The sequence below is a fragment of the Protopterus annectens genome, chromosome 3.part0 (genome assembly GCF_019279795.1).
Source record: "Protopterus annectens isolate FY-2018-M chromosome 3.part0, PAN1.0, whole genome shotgun sequence".
Classification (NCBI taxonomy): Eukaryota; Metazoa; Chordata; order Ceratodontiformes; family Protopteridae; genus Protopterus; species Protopterus annectens.
In genome coordinates this window covers 1,902,425,586-1,902,443,903 of record NC_056731.1, presented here as the reverse complement: position 1 = coordinate 1,902,443,903, position 18,318 = coordinate 1,902,425,586, and the positions used below count along the sequence as shown (strand labels likewise).

At 38.4% G+C, this 18,318-nt stretch overlaps 1 protein-coding gene across 2 annotated transcripts in view; it reads right to left on the bottom strand.

Moving 5' to 3' along the window:
- Positions 1 to 18,318, bottom strand: part of RMDN1 (regulator of microtubule dynamics 1) — a 450,051-nt gene that overhangs the window by 54,631 nt on the left and 377,102 nt on the right. Inside the window, exon 8 of one of the 2 annotated variants that reach the window (XM_044065986.1) lies at positions 10,079 to 10,109. The exons of the other annotated variant lie outside the window; for it this stretch is intronic. Coding sequence (XP_043921921.1) covers positions 10,079 to 10,109 — 31 coding nt within the window. The remainder of the gene's footprint in view (positions 1 to 10,078; positions 10,110 to 18,318) is intronic. 2 annotated transcript variants of the gene reach the window in all.

Below are 18,318 nucleotides of genomic sequence, written 5' to 3'. Positions count from 1 at the left end.
TGGGAAACTGGAAATGGGGATTCCTAGTCTAGCTGTACCTCTTTATCCCTAGCACTGGGTTGTTTGAAGTATAATCACCCAGAGTGCGGCAGCAGCCACTGAGCTCACACAAGCATGAGTAGCAACTACACATCCACTGCAGAAGCTCCCTAGAAGGAAGATGCAATTTTCTCCAAGCAGCATCATGACATTCTTAACACAATCCATAAAAAGATAAATGTCTGTCCTTTATTATAAAGATAGATAAGGGTTTAGGGATTTTAATAGGAACAAGTGAGATATGGCCACTTTTGGACTAGTTTAATGAGCATGAAGGCTTTTCCAAAGGAGGTGTAATGAGAAGTAAAGCTACAAGTAGGGGAGAACTCCTTGTTCCTGTAAGTCTTTAGCATAGATACTGCTACTTTAAAACCTATGAAACGGCTGAGGCACAAAAGGAAATGTCATCAAACAGCTATCCTTTCTGGACAACTCTTGCATCTATTCAGTGAAAGTTCTAGCCCTACTGGACAACTCCTGTATCCCTCCTATGCAGTGAGGGGTGAAGCATCATTTGCAATGCTGTTGATAGGGGGTGGGGAGTATACACATTAGCACTGCGAAGGAATAAGAAGTCAGAATAGTATCCAGTTATAGTAGAACTTCCAATTGGCGACTAATGTTTGCCTGCACCTGCTCAGCCACCCTCAATCACAGTGATGGAGAAAGATAAAGACAAAAAATGAACTTCAGCCTCTGATGATGAGTGGACAACCAAGTGTGGTGTCGAAGGAGTCAGGTGTGAAACCAGAGTTCAAACCCAGAAAAAAGTCCTAAGGCCTTGAAAATATATTCTTCACTCACTTGACAAGATGGGACAACATGGACAGAGGTTGTCTAAGGAGTACAAATGAGAGGTTTGCAGCACACAGTAAGGTGAAAGAAAGTGGGAAATGCAGCAACAGAAATAAAGCACAAGGAGAAGAAAACCAAGGTAGATAAGTGGGTGTAAACAACACTAATACATGATGGAGAGAGAATTCAAAATGTCCAAGTAGGAGCCAACAGAATAAGGAAAATAGAAAGAAAGTGGGCTATGTGACTGAGGCAAAGGGTGAAAAGGATACAACAATGGAAAGGGCTTGAAGAAGAAGAAAAAGAAAAATGCAGGAAAGGTTGGAGAGGATGTAGATAACCACAGTGTGCAAAGAAACCAACATAGTGAGTAAGGAGGGTTACAGTACTGGTACTTGGGGGTAAAAGACTGAAGACAGGAAGATCTGGTGGAAGAAATTGTTGGAGGTGAGAGACAGTATGAAAGAAAAGAAAATGTGAAACTAGAGAAGAAAATAAGAGAGTGTCAAAGGATGAAAAAGGTTACAGTAATGGGGAATCTGAGTCATACTGGAGTGGACATGGAGATTCCAGGTTTCAGGTTAGAGAGGGTGAGAGGAAGGCGTTCACAGAAGTCTTTGACCACAGTGGGTTCAATCAATGGGTGCAGGCCTGTACCAGATGGAAAGGAATTCTGGATGTTGTTCTAATCAATCTTGTAAAAAATAGAACAAAACTTATGGAGTTACACTGGATTTTTAAGTTAAAATGCCGATAGACCACCAGGTATAAATTATACTATCCCTTTAAAACCTGCTTTGAGAGCACGAACACTCACCCATTGACTGCTTTTGTATACCTTGGTGAGCCACAATGTATCTGTTGGTCATTATTAAGGTGCTTTGTATTGTAACAGAGCAATAATGTTTTATGGTTATTATTAAGGTGTTTGTTTTGAAACTCTATCTAAATTCCTTTTCAAATCTGTATGTATTATGTTTTTGAAGTGCTGATGAAGAGAGTGACTGAAGGTGATTTTGATTGCTTGGAAATAATTTATAAGCTGTGATTAAGTGAACTCAATACAAGTCTGAGGAAGCGATTGCTAATCGTGAAAGCGCTTACTGTTTCTATTTTTTTGTTCAATTAAGGTCTGCTTTGTGTGTTTTTAAGCCATGGTGACTACTTCTTGATATTTATTTAAGGAATTCACATCTCATTATGTTGTAAATAGTCTTCACCCAGGTATGCCACTGTTTTTTAGAGTTTAATTATTCACTGTAATCCTGAATGATTTTACTAGCAAATCAAAATTTTTGACAGACAGTCCAAAAAATATCAGCCTAAACAAAAGGCATTCTGTGAAATTAAGGACAGTGACTGGTAAGCATTACTCCAGATGACTGCTAAACAGTCACTGATATGATGCGGAAGTACTTGTGTCACACAACATTGCAGTTTGCTGAAATTTGTAAAACTAATATTAATACAGTTTATATTTGTGTGTGTGTGTGTGTGTGTGTGTGTGTGTGTGTGTGTGTGTGTGTGTGTGTGTGTGTGTGTGTGTGTGTGTGTGTGTGTGTGTTGGGGAGCTGCAGTGCAAGACAAACTGTCTCTAATTTCCTTTACCTTCTGTCTCAGGCATCATCAGCATTGCTATTATGCCTTTTTGTGGGGTGCAGTTACAGTGTATTTAGGAGTAATAGACTAGCTCATTGCCATAGTGACAAAATGAACAACATTGCTTTTTCACAGGCTTTTTCTGTTTGGAGTCTACATGCCCTCCCTGTCTCTGTGCATGTCCATCCACATGCTCTGGTTTTCTCCAGCACCTCAAAGACATACAGTTGGTGAAATGGCCTTCTTCCAGTTTCCCTGAAGGTGAAGATGCAGTGTGCATGAGTTTGTGCTTGCATATATGTGTGTACTTGTCCAAGTGTGTAAAAAAAAAAAAAAAATCACCAATTTTTTTTTCTGATCTGTGCACACAATAATGAACATATATAACTTTAGGTAGCAGTAAAACTACAGTTAACAATTAATTATCCTTCAAAAATAAAGAATAAAATACATCACAGTAAATTCAAACGTTTCGAGCTTCCAGAGTTCTGCTGGCCCCCAAATCCTGGACTGTATAAGTGAATTTTGACATGGACTTACTACTGGCCTCTGCCTTCAATCCCACCCATTCTAAAACGAGCCATGTTCAGAGGTGTGTAAAGAAGATTGATGTAGCTTCTCTTGGGGTTAGGAATGGTGTGGTCATTACTTCTTTAATTTGCCTCACAATTAAACTTCAGATGTGTGCACAGGAGGCCATTATAGGTTGTGGTGCGGCAGTGGATAGCGTACTCATTTTCCTCGAGGTGTGCAAAGAGGGTTACTGTAGCCTATGTAGGGGTAGTGTAAAGTCTAACAGCAACAAGTTGGAATACATTGGTGTGATCATTATTTATTTACTTTCTTCACAATTATACATCAGGCACAAATAAAGCCAGCTGACTTTGGGGGGTAGGGGTGAGGAGTATGGAGGCATACTATGTACATGTATGACAGCAGTTATTAAAATACAAGACTGTGGCCCATTTAAACATTTGCTTTCATCACATCAGAGAGATGCACAGACAGTGGCTATTTTTATTATGGGGGGGGGCAGTTTTCCCAGAGAGTATTCATGTATTCTTTTGAGTATTTGTCTTGCTACTACACTGTGAGCTTCTTGTTAGCTTTGAACATTAAGCTCAAGAACTTATGTCTTCATTGAAAGAAAAAAAAAGACAAATTCCTTTTTGCTCATGATCTTTGATAATACCACCTGATCAAAAGGTTAGGAAAATACTCTAAAATGCACCTTAGAGCATCTATGACCATACGGCTTTTACAGGTGCGACAGCCCCAGACCCCAGGCCAGACTGAATTACTTTTGACACAATTATTATTGTGCTGTCTTGGCCAGGTAAGGTGTATTGAAAGGATGCAAGGAAAACTAAACCTGAAAAGCAGTGAATTTCTTTGTTTGATCAGATATTTTGTTCAATCCATCACTGGATCATAGGTTTCATAAGTCAATTTTAGGCTATCAGTATGTAGACTCTTACAAACCTACACAATAATCAGAAGTCAGAATCAAAACATTTAACTTACATCTGTAAACCTTTATAACAACCCCAAACCATAATCAGGTACAGAGGGGGAAGGTATTTAAACCCTGTACCTTTGGCACTAAAACAAAAAACACTATTAACCAACTGTACCAACTGACAAGTGATGAAAAGGTTGTACAAAACACTTAAAAATGCATGACAGAGCATATATTCATTTATTTTTTATTTAAAATTTATTTACTGGGAAAGTCCTACTTAGAACAAAGCCAATTTTCAGAGGAGGCCCGTGGAGAAATGCTCCAGATGCATAAAGCCATTGCTCCTTTAAAAACCAGAAGAGTAATCAAAATGTGAAAAAAGGAAGAAAAATGAAATTCGCATAGTGTGTGGTGCCTAGGATCCTGGGGGGAGCAGGGGAAGAACATTTGAGGATGTTTGCAGGTGGAGTGGTGTTGAAACAGTAGGCATCGTGGGTTGCCATGCAACCCTTTGCCTAGGGCTCTATTTCACCTATATCATTACAATTAAATGCCAATCACTGTCAATGTCCTTTTGTGAAATGGCCAACACAGTCTGGTGCATAGGCCTGTGAAATGTAAAATTATTGTAGCTACAGTTCAGTCTGCGTGTAGTATCAAGTACTAAAAGCCTGCTTAGGAGGAGTGGCAGTGACAGGGTGATCCTTAGACTGGATGTGTCCAGGAGACCTCCAACATGACACTTGCTGGTGGTGCCCAAAATGCTAGCAATGGCCCTGGTGGGAACGCAGGCTGCAGCATGCACTTTAACATGAGTCAAGCTGTAGATTTGGGGCAACTGCTCCTACTGTTTGAAAATGCACATAGTTTTGTATGGCGATTCTGTTTATACTATAGTGGAAGATAAAGACTAGATACCTTTGTTTTAATTGCACTGCTGTATACAAGGCCTGTTGTTCTTGGGGTGGAGTGTTGTGCAGCTGACAGCGGTTGCTGTTCAACTCTCTCTCATCAGATGATAGTTTTTCTTCTCTGTGTCTGCTGGCTATATGTTTGCAGCTAGAAGAGAAAAAGCTTTATGCACTGTGGTCTCTACATGTATAGGAAGGCCAAACACTCCTATAGAGTTTGGGTGAGGGTGTTATATGTCTATCACAGCTGCAACTTGTGCTTCCTGCATTGTAATGCAATATTGGACTATGATCCCCACCAATCTTCCTCTGGCTGCTCATGGCCATTTCCATTGCAAGTACGCACTGGATACTACAGAACTTGTCTATGAATCTTGACTATCATTTCTCACAAGTTATATGATGTCACCAGAGGGATCATTAACCATCAAGAAATCAAGGGGTATAACTGTACCTTATTCCCATCAGTATAAAAATTCTCAGAGGTGTCACTCTGATATAAGAAACACCCTAGGCATATCCTGCATCCCTTGAGAATTGATTTAAAATAAGTGTTGCTAACGTCCTCTGGGAAAGTATATCTCTAATATCAGCAGAGATTTTAGGTAAAACTACAGAATCCAGGAAACTGCTGAAAACTACATTAACCTCAATATTAAAAAAGGCAGTTCAATAAAAACAATCTAGAAACCAGAAGTGGGTATGAAAGAAGCCATGTTAACAGGACAATGTCACTCTTTGCTGATCAGAACAAAAGGTGTTATGAGGGAGGCTAAGTTACAGCCCCAGATAATCTAAAAATAGAAACACTCATTCAGTACAGAAACCTGGCTAGTTCCCATCAGAACAATACTGGGGATATAAAAATGGCTTTAAGAGAGAGGCTGTATCTCTATGGTCAGGAAAATGGAAAAATATTCAGACGTCTCTGCTGGGTATTAACTCAAAATCAACCTAATCAGAGCTTAGAGATTGTCCATATCATACAACAGAAGCCTGCATCTGAATATCACTTTGCAGCACAAAAGTTAACTTTGCTAAATGCTATTTTTTTTCTTTTACCACAAATAGCATATGTTCTTATATTACTGGCTGATTTCAGTAATTAGGTACTTTCTTTCTGACAAATGGAATCGGGCATCTTTGTGGCAAAATCTCACATTCGGGGAAATCTATGTGCCTCTATCAATGCACGTTATGATGTAACATACGAGTCTATATGAGCCAGTTTATCTAAAGCCACCAGCATGCATCCCTCGGCAAATGAACAAAATAATAATGCAAATCTGACACTATAAGTAATACAAACATGTATACTTGCCTACCATCTCAAAGGATCTTCAACAGCAGCAGCAGCTGCACGGAAAACTACTCATTTACAAAAGATGGAGGGAAGATAATAAAACGGCTAATCTTCTCACAGGTCACTGGATGAGGTAAGAATGTATATGTGACATATAACATTTAAGACCTTCCTTGATAAATCCTTAGTTGTGCTGAATCCCAAGAAATGAGTATTTTTATGGAAGCCTGACCAAGTTCGCAGACGACTGCAAACTGGGAGCCATAATTGACTCTCCAGCTGATACAGACATCCTCCAGAAGGGTCTCACTGAGACAGATACCTGGTGTCAAAATCATGGCCTCAAGCTAAATGCCAAAAAGTGCATAGTCATCCCCTTTGGAAAAAACAAAGTACCCATGAACTACCACATACGTGGTAGTCCTCTAAATACAGAAAATGTAATAAGGGATCTGGGGACCCAAGTAGATAGCAATATCTCATTTGATAATCATACTGCCAAGGTGGTTAGAAAATCCTTCTATGTGGCCCACCTAATCACAAAAGGGTTTGCATCTAGAACAAAAGAGGTTATTGTGCTCCTCTACTCATCACTCATCAGACCCATCATAGAGTACAACGCCCCATTTGGGATGTACCTTACAAGACAACTGCAACAGCTGGAAAGACCACAGAAGTACTTCACAAAGAGGATTACAGGCCTCAAACATATGCCCTATGCAGACCGACTGAAGAAATTCCATCTGTACTTGGTTGCATACCACTTACTCAGAGATGATCTCTGCCTGATATACAAGGTCATGTCCAACCCAGAACTGATGGACATGCTCCACCTAAAAAAAAAACAAATCCCCAAGAGCCACATGCTCTAGGGATCTAAACTTCACCACAACGATAAATAGGACATGCTGGAGGGATAGATTCCTGTCCCAGAGACTCCCCATGCTTTGGAACTGGATTCCAATCTACATCAGGCAGAGACCCTCACTAACACTCTTCAAGAAAAACCTTGATGAGTGGATGGGAAACAGAAAATTTACCCCGGGGATCACTGCAGTGGCTCTGCTGGACAGAGGCACAGGGAACTAATGGCTCTGATGGACCGGAGACACAGGGAACTAATCTAAGGGGGCGGCGAAAGCCAACACATTTTGGCTAGGCTTATAGATGCCCTCAGGCAGATAGTCTAGTACTTACCTATGAACCTAAAAGGAACAAAAGGAGTGCAAGACATTGAGCACAGGCAGCTAAAATAATACAGTACTCACTTCTAAAAAGCATTCACAACAACAGCAATGCTTGGTGAAGGTGTACATGAAGGTCCAAATGGCCATATTACAAACATCTGCTATAGAGCTGCCCAATGAAGAACACAGTGAAGGTAGCTACACAGTGATGGAGTGTGCTTTGATTATAGCATTTGACACTGGATAGTTAGCTAAATGGTAGCAAAATTACTGCAGTCCATTTGGAAAGTGTCTGCATAGCAAGAACAAATCCTTCCCTTTATGTAGTAAAAGAGACTATCACATGGTTTGTCTTCTAGATTCATGTACTTGTTCCTGGTAATACTTGAGCTAGTAACAGTCATCCTAAATTAAGAACTTGCTCCAGGTAAACAAATGAGATGCTAATGCTCATCAAGGTAGTGAAATTCTCTCTTTCCCTTGGATTTTGCCACTAAAAAGAAAACAAGGAGGTTAACAGAGAAGTTCAGGTAAACTTTCAAAACTACCTTTGGGATTAAACGTGACCTCATCCTAAGAGGCATTCTATAATTGTGAAGACCGGGTACAGTTCAACACATCTGGGGACATGTAGCTCTAAGATGTGTTCCATGTTGGAAATTACTACCAAGAAGGTGGTTTTCCATGAAACGAAATTCATTACTACCAAACAACTTAGCTCAAATGGTGTATGACAAGTCAAGTGTAAAGTTCAGATACAGCGGGTAGAGGGGGTTCATCAAAGTAGGATAGATATACAAGACTCCTTTCAGGAAACTCTTGACCAGTCAATGTTGTGCCACAATCATGAGCTTAATACAGTTCCGATGCCACAAACAGCTGATGCATTTATCTTTACTGTGGAATAACTGGGGTACAAATCTATAGGTGAACAAGGCATGTCAAAACCACCTGCAAACTAACCAACCACAGAGGATGAGAGTATCACTGCACCTAGAATTAAAATGGTTTATAGTCAGCGGAGTGGAAGACCACTCTGCAGTCCCAATAGCCATTAAAACCCTCCACTGCATTAAAACACGTCTGTGGGGTGATGTAAATATCCAAAAATTTAAACTTCATTAAAAAAGAATGCTGAAATCTCACTGGTGAACAGAATATATCTAACACAGACCCATCAAAGAGAGTCCTCAATGTTAGATCATTTGTTACTTGCAGCTAAACTGTAATACAATTATTTTCTCAATGTTTACATTTTGATATAATAAAACATAAGGTAATTAAACATCAGAGGTTAAAGCAGATAGCATGATTTCAGACTGCTTAGTAATATTGCTTATGTCTAAAATGCAAAGGACATGCATTCTATATAAAACATAACAGAAACATATGAACACAGGAACAATAAGCAATCACAGGAGCCAATACAGGCTTAGCCACATGCACTTTTAAGTAGACACCCTTTAACGTTCTTGAAAACCATTGGGTGTGATTAATAGTGCTAACCACCCAAATTAAGCAGGGCTGTACATGATAACCTTGGTGTAAATTTATGTTTACCCATCCAATCGCCAAGACTAGGCATACAGGCAAGCAAAGTAGTACTTTACTTGACCTGTGGTATTAAATTATTCCACAAGCTGGGAATATATTGAGTTAGGAACCTATCCCTCCAACGACTCTTGTTTATTTGTTGGTGTAAATGTAGGTCCCTAGTATAGGTGTTTGTAGAACCTCTGGTTTTGTGAATATGGTCAAATAGGATTTGCACTTTCATTGCTTGAAAAGCAAGACACAGGTCATCTCAGAGAAGCTGGTCGGCTACTAAAAATAACGGGAGTTGTACTATCTATCCAGATAGTTGTCTGATTTTAGGCCTTTAATTTGGGGTGAAAAATCATTTGGGCATTTCCTGTTGAGCAATATGGTTAGATTTGTAAATAACAAAAGGAGCACTGTGCTCAATAAGATTACTTTTTTTGATATTCCCTTGGAAATTAACTGGGTCAGACAGATGGATTTCTTTACTAAGGCGAGATATGATGACTGAATGAGAGAGTCGTCCACATAATAATCTTTCTACAACAGAAATAAAACTGCCTGCTCAAGACAATCGGCCTGAGAATGTTCAATGCAATATGTTCTATAAGTTCCTGCTAAAATATAAAATAAATAAATTTGCATGATTGTTTTGGTAAATGCAGCACACTTTTATTTATTTAAGGTAAGAAGAATGAGCTAAGTTGCCCTTTTTCAGCTATAAGCTCTTACTTAAAACAACATATTTCAAACAAGGAAAAATTGTGTGTCAAAACATAAGAATGTAACAGTGTACAAACATACATATGGATCGATTTACTAAATCTCACTAGGTCTAAGAAAACTGGTAAATTGAAGAACAGCATGTAAAAAGGGGTTCCCCAAGCCAGTATCTTCATTACAGTAGCAAAATAAACAAAAACAAAACATACCTCAGTACACATACTCTAGCATAAGAATGCTGGGTGGAATCACGTTCTTTTGGTGGGACTGAATGTTTTGGCTTCTATCTCAATGGGAATTAACTGACAGAATATCACCCATAAATAAGGATAATATGATAAGCATCAATACTGAAAATAATAAACTTACTTTTGTCACTGTGAAATTAAGAACTAAAAATATTTATCATAAATAGTTGTAGTATTCATTAGGGTTTGTATAAGCATACCATTATCCTTCTAGTTGTACACACCAGCAGTTGTTTTTGTTCATGTGAATATAAAATATTTAGCATAATTACCTTCTTCAGCCTTGATGAAGTAAGCAAGTGCCTTAAAAAAAATGTAAATCAAGAGTTTACAAATGTAACAGCAATTTGAGAACCTATATTACTAACCAATAGAAAATAAAAGATACATTCTGCAGAAATTACAATTTCACCAGTACATTGCTATATACTGACAGGAATTCAGCTAAGGTAATCCTGGAATATGGTAGTATTCAAAAAGCTACTCAAACATATTGGCATGTTCCCAGATGGCACCTGTGCTGTAAACTATACTGCCAGACTCCAAAGTAACATTCATACTGCATGTACATCATCCCCTCCCTAAACAAAACAGGAACGTGTTTTGTTGTTTTCTTGTGTGTATTGGTTTTGTGTGTGTGTTTTTGTGCGAGCACATGCATGCGCGTGCATTTAATTTTTTGTTTCATTTTCTACACATTTGATACCACTGCACTCCTTTTCAGAGACAGCTCAGAAATTTTATATATATATACATATATATATATGGATCTATCTGAGTTCATCGACATTTTAAAATACCGAAAACGAAATAACCGACACCAAAACAGCGAAACTCATATAACCGACGCCAGAAGATCGACAGTTCACAAACACGACATCGCATACACCCGACACAACATACCAACAAACAAAACACATCCCCTATCCAACACTCACACACACAACACAAGCACACCAAAATCCTTACAAACAAACACTAACCCATACATACACAACTATCCACAACCCTGACCCAAACCCTTACCCTAAGGTCCGTCACTATCGCACACTCACCTAACCCGCGCCCTAACCCTAACTCACTTATCCCACCCCTACCCCTACAAAACACCAACATCGAACACTTACCTTACTCGCACACTCACCTAACCCGCGCCCTAACCCTAACTCACTTATCCCACCCCTACCCCTACAAAACACCAACATCGCACACTTACCTTACTCGCACACTCACCTAACCCGCCTCTAACCCTAACTCACTTATCCCACCCTACCCCTACTAAACACCAGCATCGCACACTTACCTTACTCGCACCCTATCGTCCGTCACTACCGCAGACTTACATATCCTTTCCCCATCGCAGCTTCTCAGCGTCGGTGTCTTCTTCCGTCGGTCTTCTGCCTCGTCGATCTTCTGGCCTTGGTGACGTGACTTTCGACATTCTCGTGTCGGTTAATTCGTTTTCGACATTTTAACATGTCGATGAACTCAGATAGACCCATATATATATATATATATATATATACAAATATATATACACACACACATATATATATATCTATAGATATATATACACACACATATATATATATATATACACATATATACATATATATATATATATATATATATATGTATGTATATATATATATATATATATATATATATATATATATATATATATATATATATATATATATATATATATATACACATATATATATATATATATATATATATATATATATATATATATATATATATATATATATATATATATATATATATATATATATATATATATATATATATATATATATATATATATATATATATATATATATATATATATATATATATATATATATATATATATATATATATATATATATATATATATATATATATATATATATATATATATATATATATATATATATATATATATATATATATATATATATATATATATATATATATATATATATATATATATATATATATATATATATATATATATATATATATATACACACGTTTTATATATAGGGATACTTAATTTTTTCAACCCTACCTTTGGTTGGTAGAATTTGTTCAGCTATGCAAACTGCTGACAGGTGTCCAAGATCGCACAATTCTTGGGGTTGGGAAATATGTCCTTTCCCTGACACGTGATCTTAGAACTACTGTATATAATTAGACCACCTGCTCCATCCTAGTAATATGTGCTACCCTTAAACCCTGCCCCTAATCCTTTCAAGCAGCATATCTCCAAAAAGCCCTTCCCATAACACTACCACTATACAAAACAGCTTAGACACTGACCACGTGTACACACTCACATACACACTTATCCCTTAACCTAACCCCGAGTCTAACCCTAAACACTCAAATCACACGCAAACTAAATCTATCCTGTTACCATGTCCCTACCCCAATCCAAAAACACGCACACTTGCACACCAACTCCCAGCCTCACCACTTATTATTGTTAAACATTTGGAAGTCAGCCACACAAGCATTCAACCAAACATCCTGTCAATCAATATGTAAAGCAATTCAGTTATGTTGCAGAGACAAGTGTCAACATATATGAATATATATAGATGATATACACACACACACACACATATATATATATATATATATATATTTATCATGGGTCTACCTGAAAAGAACAAAGCCCACTTACCCGAAGAGCACATCGCTGAGACGACATCACCAAAACCTGAGTTTATCGAATAACCACATTTGTGAACGTTTTCCCAGGGAAAGTATCCAGGTGGCCATCATGTAACAAACACACATGCCGGGCTAAACTTTCGGCAACGTGGATGTTCGAAAAACTCAGGTTTCGGTGATGTAATGTCGTCTTAGTGATGTGGTCTGTGGGCTTTTTTTTTTTTTTACAGGTACACCCACATATATATATATATATATATATATATATATATATATATATTAGAGTGATATCTGTATAGACACATACACACACACACACACACACACACACACACACACACACACACACACACACACACACACACACACACACACACAGTCTGCATACATAAATAAATATGTGTTGACAAATAACTTTATTAGCTTCCTGGGTGTTGGAGAAACCAGCTGAGGATGAAGTGAAGTGAGCCTGCCCATTCTAGGGAAGGGGTTCCTATGCTTCCTACTTCTGGGTCTGATTGCAGATGTAGACTTTATGTCAGAAGGCACAATGTGAGGCTCCAAGTCTGCCATCTACAACAAATCTCTTTCACTTGGCAAAGTGGCTGTACAGAAGCATGAATCTACATTATAGCCTAGTGTAGTATATAATGTACTAGTCTTGCTGGCCAATAGAGGTAGGGATTAGAAAGAGAAAGAAAAAAATGTCCTGACTCCCATCAGGATAACAGTCCATAGTCCTTGACTCCAGTACCTAGTGCCCTAGGATTCCGGGATGAAGGGGAATAAACAGGTTAATGTGGGACAGGGGCTGGATGATCAAGGGGAGACAGACTCAAAAATTAACAGAGAGAAAGCAACACAGAATGATGCTGGATAAAGTTACCCACATTCCAGACAAGATGCAAAATCTTTAGCACTTTGATTCACTCCATCTTTGGGTACTAATAAGCTGTTCAAAGATACACCAATACAGGTCACTGAATTGCTCAACCCGAATTATACTTGTGAACATCTAAATTTCTCATAAACATTTTAATAACTACATTTTAATAATTTTAAGCCTCCAGTGAATCGGTTCTGAAAGTGTCTTGAATTACTTGTATCATGCAGTTAACATTCTGAATATTAAAATTCCACAGAACTGTACATGTACTTTACTTAAAAGAATGTAGTCATATACGTGTTTAAAATACCATACATAAAAAACATGTATATCATTTTTTTAATCACCCAAATTGATTTGCACACAACTGCTGTTACAAATACGACAAGAAATCCTCATTTATTGTCCCATTTCAATAGCTGTCAGTAATTACTGATAAAATAAATATTTGGGCTTGGTTACTGCTACAAAACTGGAGACCTGTGAAACCTGAACTTCAGAAACAAGAATAAAGCAACCATTTGGGACTGTCAAATGCTGAAATGCAGTTATAAATTTCCCATACTCTCAAACAAATGATTTTATGCAGCATGAAAACAACACTGTTAATGCACACTTGCTTTTTCACATGTAAAAAATTTGAATTTTATATGTAAACACTTGTATGCTATATTTTGTTCATGTATGTAGCATGTATGCTCTTTCTATACATTACTATTACCATATGTCATTTAAAACAAATGTATTATATTGCTATTGTTATTTCTCATGTGGAGCTTTTTTCCTCAGGTCTCTGCTGAAAAGGGGATGTCATGTCCAGTCCGACAATCCTGGTTAACAAAAGCAAAATAAATAAAAAAAATAAATACATTACATTAAATTAAAAAATAAGTACGTAAAATTAATAAAATAAATATGTAAGTAAAAATTAATACAGACGTATGACTGGAGAAAACGCTATGAGAAAAATTAATAGCCCACAGCATACAAGACAGTCTGTAAAAATTAACTTGAGTTTTACTATTGTGTCAGGCCCACACTCTGTATATGAGTTCATAGGTTCAGAGGTAGGTACTAGGCTATCGGCCCTGGGGCCTATACAAGCCCAGCCAAAAAGGTACCCTGGCTTTTGCCACCCAAGAAAATTATTTTCCTGCGCCACTGTCGAGCAGAGCCACAGAGGTGATCCCCAGGGTGAATTTCCTATTTCCCATCCAGTCATCAAGATTTTTCTTGAAGAGTGCTAATGAGGAGCTTTGTTTGATATAGATAGGTAGTTTATTCCAGAGTATGGGAAGTCTCTGGGACAGGAATCTATCCCTCCGGCATGTTCTGTTTAATGTGGTGACAAGGTTTAGGTCCCTAGAGCGTGTAGCTCAGAGGGATTGGGATTTCTTTAAGTGGAGCATGTCCAACAGCTCTGGGTTTGACATAGCTTTGTATGTTAGGCAGAGATCACCTCTGAGTAGGCGATATGCGATGGAGTAAAGCTGGTGTTTTTTGAGACGGTCTGCATAGGGCATCTGTTTGAGGCCGGTAATCTTCTTTGTAAGGAATTTCTGCGGCCTTTCCAGTTGTTGTAGATGTCTTGTGAGGTGCATACCAAAAGGGGCATTGTACTCTATAATGGGTCTAATGAGTGATGAGTAGAGGGGAACAATGACCTCTTTTTTTCTGGATGAGTAACCTTTTGTGATGAGGTGTGCCACGTAGAAAGACTTCCTGACTACTGTGGCGATGTGATTATCAAAGGAGAGACTACTTGTCCACCTGTGTCCCAAGGTCTCATCACACTTTCGTTGTTAAGTATACTACCGACTATGTTGTAGTTCATGGGTACAGAGTTTTTACCAAAGAGGATGACAATGCACTTTTTGGCATTGAGCTTGAGGCCATGGCTTTGACACCAGGCATCTGTCTCAGTGAGGCCCTTTTTTAGGATGTCCACATCGTTAGGAGTTTTGATTATGGCTCCTAGTTTGCAGTCACCTGCGAACTTCATTAGCCAAAGACCTTCTGTGTTAGCCTGTACTTCAGAGAAGTAGATACCAAACAGGAGAGGACCCAGGACTGAACCCTGTGGTACTCCACTTGTCACTGGTCTGAAGTCGGATTTGGAGTCTGCTACTTTCACAGTGTGGGTTCTGTCAGTGAGCCAAGTTGGCAACCCATCTTGTGACATAGGGATTTATACCTAGTTTAGTGAGTTCATCTATAATTCCAGAGTGGGGGATGGTGTCGAAAGCCTTGGCAAGCTCTAAATAGGCTGTGTGAACCACCTTACCCTTGTCTACGGATTTGGTGACTGCTTCAAAGAAGTCTATCAGGTTTAGGAGACATGATCTGCCTTTTACAAACCCGAACTGGGTGGGATCCAGAGTTTGGAGATTACCAATGTCTTTGTTTATAGGTTCCATGATGATACGTTCCATGGCTTTGCAGATCAGGCTCATCAGGCTAATGGGAGAGTGTGGTTTTTACCTGTGTAGCCATGATTACAGGAACTTTGCATTCTTCCGGTATAGAAATGGGTTCTTTAGGGGGTGAGAGGGGGGTAAAGTTAGCACTGAACCTATCTGCCAGGATGTTGGCAATATCAGTTGGGTCTGTATATTTAGTGTCATTGTGCTGTAGCTCAGAGCAGATCTGAGTGTTGCCATTGAGATTGTTGACATAGCTATAGAATGTTTTGTTGTTGTCTTTAGAATCAGTGGTGATTTTGTTTTCGTAACTAGCTTTGGAGAATTTTATCAAGGATCGCAGCTTCTTACTGAGGCTGACCAGGGAGCTACTCCACTCGTGGGATTTTACTCTCTTTTGCAAGAGTTTCTTCCTTCTGTTGTACAGTTTGTTTACGGCAGGGGACCACCAGATTGGCTTCCTTTTTTTTGGAGGATAGCGTCTTGGTTCTGTTTAGGATAGCACAATCCATGCACTCATGTAAGTGCTTATAAAGTGCAATTGTGTAGGATTCAGCAGTCGTAACTGTATTGTCCATCTGCATAGGTGTCATGAAGTTCATCACTTCTGTCTTAAGAAGCATGAAGTTGGCTTTGGAGAAATTTGTTTACCATGGTTTCCTTTTATGGTCAGAGTGGACCAAGGAGGCATTGACTTCAGGTGTGGAACACCAGTCACTCATATTGGTAATGACTAGATCCAGGATTCAAACCAAGTACTGATGTTCCCCAACAACTTTGTTCAGTGTAAGGGTTGAAAGTCTGTGACAAAACCTTCAAGATAACCCATGTCTTGAGGCTACATCATAAAGTCTGAAACATCACTGCAATTTCACCTCAAAAGGGGATTTCAGAAGGAAAAAAGGTGAATTCACATTTGTTATGCATCTTCCTGCCCAATATCGATGTTTGTTATAAATAAGCTGAAAGTACAGCAAGTCATCAAGAAGTGAGGGTCCACAGATAAAATCCAACTAGATTTGCAAAATATTAACTAATGTTCACCAATTTCAATGCATATTCATAAGTTTGGCAATTAATATCAGTTTGGAAAAAAGCTTTCAGAATATTCATCTTAGAGGTCTAACATTAAGTACAATTTCCTCTAAAAACTGATTTCACAATAATTACTTTTTCACAATGTTTGTCCAAAATCACTTTTCAGTCATAAATGCACAAGGTCAGTATAAATGTTCATGAGGTGAGGTCTTGTCATGGATAATTGCAAAGTCTGGTATAAAAATGTTGAACTTCAGTAAAGTTATAACGAGATGTTCTCCAAAGTATATTTTGGGTCAACACATTCAGAACATTCATATTAGTGGTCTACATAAGTGTTACTGTGCAATTCCCTCTTAAAAAGTGATTTTTCAGTCATGGTGAAAATTGTTTTCTGTATGGCATCACTTTTTTTGTGATGGAAATGTGGAGGGACAGTACAGTTATTCATGATGTGAGGTGCCCCATATGGATTTTTTGCAAATTTGTTGTACAAGTATTAAACGTCAGTAAAGTTATTGTAAAATGTTCTCCAAATTAAACGTAGACTCATAACTTCGGCAGTTAGTAATATTGTGGATAAAACCCTTCAGAATTCGCATCTTAGACTCCTACATCATGAAGTCTGAAGGTTCACTGCATAATTTGTCTGAAAAATGTCACTTTTGCTGACACTGTGTAAAATGACAACTGACAAAACGGTTCAGTGACACTGACACAAATCATGAACCGGGGGCCACAAATGATAAGTGAAAATCTTGAGATCAGCATCTTAAGAAATGGCATTACTATAGTCACTTGTCTGAAGCCTCACAGAAAATAACAGAAAAGAAGGTATGCAATTTCATCAGTCAGCAGCTGGCTGATGAGAAGTGAGAAGGGTCTCCAGTCCAAGGAAAATGATTACGCTGTAAAGTTTATACTGAGTCAGTATGGAGTGCAGGGTGGTGGATCAGCAACAAAAGTAGGAGGAAGTTTAGGAGACAATGATGGATCATTTTCTTTATTAAATAAGATGTCTGCAGCAAGTCTATCTTGAATCTTGCTACTGTGCAATATAATGCATTAACAGTATTAGCAGTGAACTGTAGAGGGATGGCAATTTATTTTATGTTCTTTTTTACTTTTTGTTCCATTTTCTCAAATGATTGTGAAGTGTGCAGTTACTTTTTTCACTGGGACTTTTAACTCATAGGTTCATAGGTTGGTACTAGGCTATCGGACCTAGGGCCTATACAAGACTAGCCATAACAATTCCCTGGATATTTCTTCCCACGATATTTACTTCCCTGCACCCCTGTCTAGCAGGGCGAATGACGTGATCCCCGGAGTGAATTTTCCATCTCCCATCCAATCGTCAAGGTTTCTTTTGAAGAGGGCCAAGGAGGTGCTCAGCTTGACATGTATGGGCAGTCTATTCCAGAGTATGGAGAGTCTCTGGGTCAGGAACCTATCCCTCCAGCATGTTCTGATCCCTGGAGCATGT